The 7,157-nt window shown below is 50.6% G+C and overlaps 1 protein-coding gene across 1 annotated transcript; it reads right to left on the bottom strand.

The window, feature by feature from the left end:
• Window positions 1–237: 237 nt before the first annotated feature.
• Window positions 238–6,791, bottom strand: LOC130296940 (olfactory receptor 11L1-like). The gene is made up of 2 exons (XM_056549006.1): window positions 5,976–6,791; window positions 238–363 (listed from the first exon to the last, which is right to left on the bottom strand). Exons 1-2 carry the CDS (start codon window positions 6,789–6,791, stop codon window positions 238–240), a joined length of 942 nt encoding a protein of 313 aa, XP_056404981.1.
• Window positions 6,792–7,157: the final 366 nt, after the last annotated feature.

Below are 7,157 nucleotides of genomic sequence, written 5' to 3'. Positions count from 1 at the left end.
CGTGACATCATAGCCCCTAGACTTGCATATAGGGCGCGGGACGTGAAATCATGAGTGGGCGGGGCTAGATGTCACGAGCTCCCAGCCTGGCTCCACCTTTTGGAACAGTTTGTTCCAAACGCTGAGCAGCAGAGTAAGTACCCCTTTAAGAGAAACCTCAATGGAATATTCGACAATAAATTCATTTGAAATACATTTTATCTCTTATGTGACATGACGTTGAAACAATTCTTCTCATTATAGATAGGAAAGTTTTTTAAGCGCCATCTTTATATCCTGATTTCTAAGACTATATATAATAGGGTTAAACAGAGGGGTAAATACCGTGTGCAGTAAGGATACAATCTTATTAATAAGCAATGACTGTCCTTGTCACGATGCCGGCTGGCAGGTAGTGGATCCTCTGTGCCAGAGAGGGATTGGCGTGGACCGTGCTAGTGGACCGGTTCTAAGCCACTACTGGTTTTCACCAGAGCCCGCCGCAAAGCGGGATGGTCTTGCTGCGGCGGTAGTGACCAGGTCGTATCCACTAGCAACGGCTCACCTCTCTGGCAGCTGAAGATAGGCGCGGTACAAGGGAGTAGGCAGAAGCAAGGTCGGACGTAGCAGAAGGTCGGGGCAGGCAGCAAGGATCGTAGTCAGGGGCAACGGCAGAAGGTCTGGAACACAGGCTAGGAACACACAAGGAACGCTTTCACTGGCACAATGGCAACAAGATCCGGCAAGGGAGTGCAGGGGAAGTGAGGTGATATAGGGAAGTGCACAGGTGGACACACTAATTGGAACCACTGCGCCAATCAGCGGCGCAGTGGCCCTTTAAATCGCAGAGACCCGGCGCGCGCGCGCCCTAGGGAGCGGGGCCGCGCGCGCCGGGACAGAACAGACGGAGAGCGAGTCAGGTAGGGGAGCCGGGGTGCGCATCGCGAGCGGGCGCTACCCGCATCGCGAATCGCATCCCGGCTGGCAGCGGAATCGCAGCGCCCCGGGTCAGAGGACGTGACCGGGGCGCTGCAGCGGGGAGAGTGAAGCGAGCGCTCCGGGGAGGAGCGGGGACCCGGAGCGCTCGGCGTAACAGTACCCCCCCCCTTGGGTCTCCCCCTCTTCTTAGAGCCTGAGAACCTGAGGAGCAGACTTTTGTCTAGGATGTTGTCCTCAGGTTCCCAGGATCTCTCTTCAGGACCACAACCCTCCCAGTCCACTAAAAAAAAATTTTTCCCTCTGACCTTTTTGGCAGCTAAGATTTCTTTGACCGAGAAGATGTCCGAGGAGCCGGAAACAGGAGTGGGAGGAACAGATTTGGGAGAAAAACGGTTGAGGATGAGTGGTTTGAGAAGAGAGACGTGAAAGGCATTAGGGATACGAAGAGAAGGAGGAAGAAGAAGTTTATAAGAGACAGGATTAATTTGACACAAAATTTTGAAAGGACCAAGATAGCGTGGTCCCAACTTGTAGCTAGGGACACGGAAGCGGACATATTTAGCGGAGAGCCATACCTTGTCTCCAGGGGAAAAAACGGGAGGAGCTCTTCTTTTCTTATCCGCGAACTTCTTCATGCGTGATGAAGCCTGTAAGAGAGAATTTTGGGTCTCTCTCCATATGATGGAAAGGTCACGAGAAATTTCATCCACAGCGGGCAGACCAGAGGGCAAGGGAGTAGGGAGGGGGGGAAGAGGGTGACGGCCGTACACCACGAAAAATGGGGATTTGGCGGAAGACTCAGAGACCCTGAAGTTATACGAGAATTCGGCCCATGGGAGGAGATCTGCCCAGTCATCCTGGCGGGAGGAAACAAAATGTCGCAAATAATCACCCAAGATCTGGTTAATTCTTTCTACTTGTCCATTGGACTGGGGATGATATGCAGAAGAAAAATTTAATTTAATCTTGAGTTGTTTACAGAGAGCCCTCCAGAATTTAGACACGAATTGGATGCCTCTATCCGAGACAATCTGCGTAGGCAACCCGTGAAGACGAAAAATGTGTACAAAAAATTGTTTAGCCAACTGAGGCGCAGAAGGAAGACCAGGAAGAGGGATGAAATGTGCCATTTTGGAGAATCGATCAACGACCACCCAAATAACAGTGTTGCCACGGGAAGGGGGTAAATCAGTAATAAAATCCATACCAATCAGAGACCAAGGCTGTTCGGGGACAGGCAGAGGATGAAGAAAACCAGCGGGCTTCTGGCGAGGAGTCTTATCCCGGGCACAGATAGTGCAGGCTCGCACAAAGTCCACAACATCCGTCTCCAGAGTCGGCCACCAATAGAAGCGGGAGATGAGTTGCACAGATTTCTTGATACCCGCATGACCTGCGAGATGGGAGGAGTGACCCCATTTGAGGATTCCGAGGCGTTGGCGAGGAGAAACAAAGGTCTTTCCTGGAGGAGTCTGCCTGATGGAGGCAGGAGAAGTGGAGATCAGGCAGTCAGGTGGAATGATGTGTTGCGGAGAGAGTTCAACTTCTGAGGCATCCGAGGAACGAGAGAGAGCATCGGCCCTAATGTTCTTATCGGCAGGACGAAAGTGAATCTCAAAATTAAATCGGGCAAAGAACAGAGACCACCGGGCCTGGCGAGGATTCAGCCGTTGGGCAGACTGGAGGTAGGAGAGGTTCTTGTGGTCGGTGTAGATAATAACAGGAGAACTTGATCCCTCCAGCAGATGCCTCCATTCCTCAAGTGCTAATTTAATGGCTAGAAGCTCTCGATCCCCGATGGAGTAGTTCCTCTCCGCTGGAGAGAAGGTCCTAGAGAAAAAACCACAAGTGACAGCATGCCCGGAAGAATTTTTTTGTAGAAGAACAGCTCCAGCTCCCACTGAGGAGGCATCAACCTCCAATAGGAAGGGTTTGGAAGGGTCAGGTCTGGAGAGGACGGGAGCCGAAGAAAAGGCAGACTTGAGTCGTTTAAAGGCGTCTTCTGCTTGAGGAGGCCAGGACTTGGGATCAGCATTTTTTTTGGTTAAAGCCACGATAGGAGCCACAATGGTAGAAAAATGTGGAATAAATTGCCTGTAATAATTGGCGAACCCCAAAAAGCGTTGGATAGCACGGAGTCCGGAGGGGCGTGGCCAATCTAAGACGGCAGAGAGTTTGTCTGGATCCATCTGTAGTCCCTGGCCAGAGACCAAATATCCTAGAAAAGGAAGAGATTGGCATTCAAACAGACATTTCTCAATTTTGGCATAGAGTTGGTTGTCACGAAGTCTCTGAAGAACCATACGGACATGCTGGCGGTGTTCTTCTAGATTGGCAGAAAAAATTAGGATATCGTCCAGATATACAACAACACAGGAGTATAACAGATCACGAAAAATTTCATTGACAAAGTCTTGGAAGACGGCAGGGGCGTTGCACAGGCCAAAGGGCATGACCAGATACTCAAAGTGTCCATCTCTGGTGTTAAATGCCGTTTTCCACTCGTCCCCCTCTCTGATGCGGATGAGGTTATAGGCGCCTCTTAAGTCCAATTTAGTAAAGATGTGGGCACCTTGGAGGCGATCAAAGAGTTCAGAGATGAGGGGTAAGGGGTAGCGGTTCTTAACCGTGATTTTATTAAGACCGCGGTAGTCAATGCAAGGACGTAGGGAGCCATCTTTTTTGGACACAAAGAAAAATCCGGCTCCGGCAGGAGAGGAGGATTTACGGATAAAGCCCTTTTTTAGATTCTCCTGGACGTATTCGGACATGGCAAGAGTCTCTGGGGCAGAGAGAGGATAAATTCTGCCCCGGGGTGGAGTAGTGCCCGGGAGGAGGTCGATAGGGCAATCATAAGGCCTGTGAGGAGGTAGAGTCTCAGCTTGTTTTTTGCAGAAAACATCCGCGAAGTCCATATAGGCCTTAGGGAGACCGGTTACTGGAGGAACCACAGAGTTACGGCAAGGGTTACTGGGAACCGGTTTTAGACAGTTCTTGGAACAAGAGGACCCCCAACTCTTGATCTCCCCAGTGGACCAATCCAGGGTTGGGGAATGAAGTTGAAGCCAGGGAAGTCCAAGGAGAATTTCCGAGGTGCAATTGGGGAGGACCAAAAGTTCAATCCTCTCATGATGAGATCCGATGCTCATAAGAAGGGGCTCCGTGCGGAAACGTATGGTACAGTCCAATCTTTCATTATTTACACAATTGATGTAGAGGGGTCTGGCGAGACTGGTCACGGGGATGTTGAACCTGTTGACGAGAGAGGCCAAAATAAAATTTCCTGCAGATCCAGAGTCCAAGGCCACTGTAGAGAAGGAGAAGGCAGAGGCAGACATCCGCACAGGCACAGTAAGGCGTGGAGAAGCAGAGTAGACATCAAGGACTGTCTCACCTTTGTGCGGAGTCAGCGTACGTCTTTCCAGGCGGGGAGGACGGATAGGACAATCCCTCAGGAAGTGTTCGGTACTAGCACAGTACAGGCAGAGGTTCTCCATACGGCGTCGTGTCCTCTCTTGAGGTGTCAGGCGAGACCGGTCGACCTGCATAGCCTCCACGGCGGGAGGCACAGGAACAGATTGCAGGGGACCAGAGGAGAGAGGAGCCGAGGAGAAGAAACGCCTCGTGCGAACAGAGTCCATATCTTGGCGGAGTTCCTGACGCCTTTCGGAAAAACGCATGTCAATGCGAGTGGCTAGGTGAATAAGTTCATGTAGATTAGCAGGAATTTCTCGTGCGGCCAGAACATCTTTAATGTTGCTGGATAGGCCTTTTTTGAAGGTCGCGCAGAGGGCCTCATTATTCCAGGACAATTCTGAAGCAAGAGTACGGAATTGTACGGCATACTCGCCAACGGAAGAATTACCCTGGACCAGGTTCAACAGGGCAGTCTCAGCAGAAGAGGCTCGGGCAGGTTCCTCAAAGACACTTCGGATTTCCGAGAAGAAGGAGTGTACAGAGGCAGTGACGGGGTCATTGCGGTCCCAGAGCGGTGTGGCCCATGACAGGGCTTTTCCGGACAGAAGGCTGACTACGAAAGCCACCTTAGACCTTTCAGTGGGAAACAGGTCCGACATCATCTCCAGATGCAGGGAACATTGGGAAAGAAAGCCACGGCAAAACTTAGAGTCCCCATCAAATTTATCCGGCAAGGATAAGCGTATCCCAGGAGCGGCCACTCGCTGCGGAGGAGGTGCAGGAGCTGGCGGAGGAGATGACTGCTGAAGCTGTGGTAGTAACTGTTGTAGCATAACGGTCAGTTGAGACAGCTGTTGGCCTTGTTGCGCTATCTGTTGTGACTGCTGGGCGACCACCGTGGTGAGGTCAGCGACAACTGGCAGAGGAACTTCAGCGGGATCCATGGCCGGATCTACTGTCACGATGCCGGCTGGCAGGTAGTGGATCCTCTGTGCCAGAGAGGGATTGGCGTGGACCGTGCTAGTGGACCGGTTCTAAGCCACTACTGGTTTTCACCAGAGCCCGCCGCAAAGCGGGATGGTCTTGCTGCGGCGGTAGTGACCAGGTCGTATCCACTAGCAACGGCTCACCTCTCTGGCAGCTGAAGATAGGCGCGGTACAAGGGAGTAGGCAGAAGCAAGGTCGGACGTAGCAGAAGGTCGGGGCAGGCAGCAAGGATCGTAGTCAGGGGCAACGGCAGAAGGTCTGGAACACAGGCTAGGAACACACAAGGAACGCTTTCACTGGCACAATGGCAACAAGATCCGGCAAGGGAGTGCAGGGGAAGTGAGGTGATATAGGGAAGTGCACAGGTGGACACACTAATTGGAACCACTGCGCCAATCAGCGGCGCAGTGGCCCTTTAAATCGCAGAGACCCGGCGCGCGCGCGCCCTAGGGAGCGGGGCCGCGCGCGCCGGGACAGAACAGACGGAGAGCGAGTCAGGTAGGGGAGCCGGGGTGCGCATCGCGAGCGGGCGCTACCCGCATCGCGAATCGCATCCCGGCTGGCAGCGGAATCGCAGCGCCCCGGGTCAGAGGACGTGACCGGGGCGCTGCAGCGGGGAGAGTGAAGCGAGCGCTCCGGGGAGGAGCGGGGACCCGGAGCGCTCGGCGTAACAGTCCTTGAGATGGGATCATGTATTTAGCTATTAGTGTCCCGTAAAATGTCCCCACAACAATAAGGTGAGAACTGCAGGTAGAGAAGGTCTTTTGTTTGCCCGATGTTGTTGGTATCCTGACTATGGTGAGGACGATAAATACATAGGTGACAATGATAAAACCACAAGGAAGGATAAAGATTGGCAGAGAGAACAGAAATGCTTCCAGTTCTACAAGAGAAGAGTCCGAGCAGGAAAGCTTCAGGAGTGGAAAGACCTCACAGTAGAAATGGTCAATGATATTGTCACGGCAAAAATTATAGCTTGATATTGGCAAGACCCCAATAAGATTAAGTGTAAGACCCAGCAACCATGGCCATAGAGAAAGACAAATCTGACATTTCATGACCATAATACTGGAGTATCTCAAGGGGTTGCAGATGGCCAGGTATCGGTCATAGGACATCACGGGAAGGAGAAAACATTCTGTGAAAGCCGTACCGGTGAAGAAATACAACTGTGCAATGCAGTCAACATAACTTATTGTTGTCCCTCCCAGAAGAATGGCGCTGAGCATATTGGGAAGAATATTTGTCGAAAGTACGAGGTCGGAAACGGAAAGATGGCAAAGGAAGTAATACATGGGGGACCGGAGCTGGGCAGTGAGCGACACCAGAAGGATGATCAGAAGGTTTCCCATGACTGTAAAAAGGAAAACGATTAAGAAGAAAATGAAGAATACAACATTAAAGCTGTGAAGGTCTCCAAAACCTAGAAGAATGAATTCTGTCACTCTCGTTTCATTCTTCATAGACATAATGTGAGATAGAAGCCCTGATCTGGAATAAAGAAGCCAAACAGGTATTTGATAAATGGGAATAAGCTCCTCCCCTAATAAAAGTTTGAATCCCCCCTATATTCCCCTTGATCAAATAAAATAATAAAACATATGTGGAATCGCTGCGTGCATAAATGTCCAAATTATTAAAATACGTTACAGCCCTATGGTCTTAAGGAAGTAACAGAGCTTGTTTATTACTATTTTAAGAATGGAAATGGTTATTATATTTCATTAATACTAATTGTTATGTGGGCCTTATAAATATATCTAGAAATTGAATTGTTTATGTCTTGATTGCTCTTAAACAACATAGTTTTACCTACCGTAGTCTGGAATACTTTT

The sequence above is a fragment of the Hyla sarda genome, chromosome 12 (genome assembly GCF_029499605.1).
Source record: "Hyla sarda isolate aHylSar1 chromosome 12, aHylSar1.hap1, whole genome shotgun sequence".
In the NCBI taxonomy this organism is placed as follows: domain Eukaryota; kingdom Metazoa; phylum Chordata; class Amphibia; order Anura; family Hylidae; genus Hyla; species Hyla sarda.
This window is presented reverse-complemented; position numbering and strand designations above follow the sequence as displayed.

Bases quoted from the DNA above. Each gene is read 5' to 3' on its own strand.
- LOC130296940 (XM_056549006.1), bottom strand. From the start codon at position 6,791: ATGTCTATGAAGAATGAAACGAGAGTGACAGAATTCATTCTTCTAGGT. The intron at 364-5,975 runs GTCCCCGCTCCT...TGACAAGGACAG, and splicing joins TGTTACGCCGAGCGCTCCGG to TCATTGCTTATTAATAAGAT.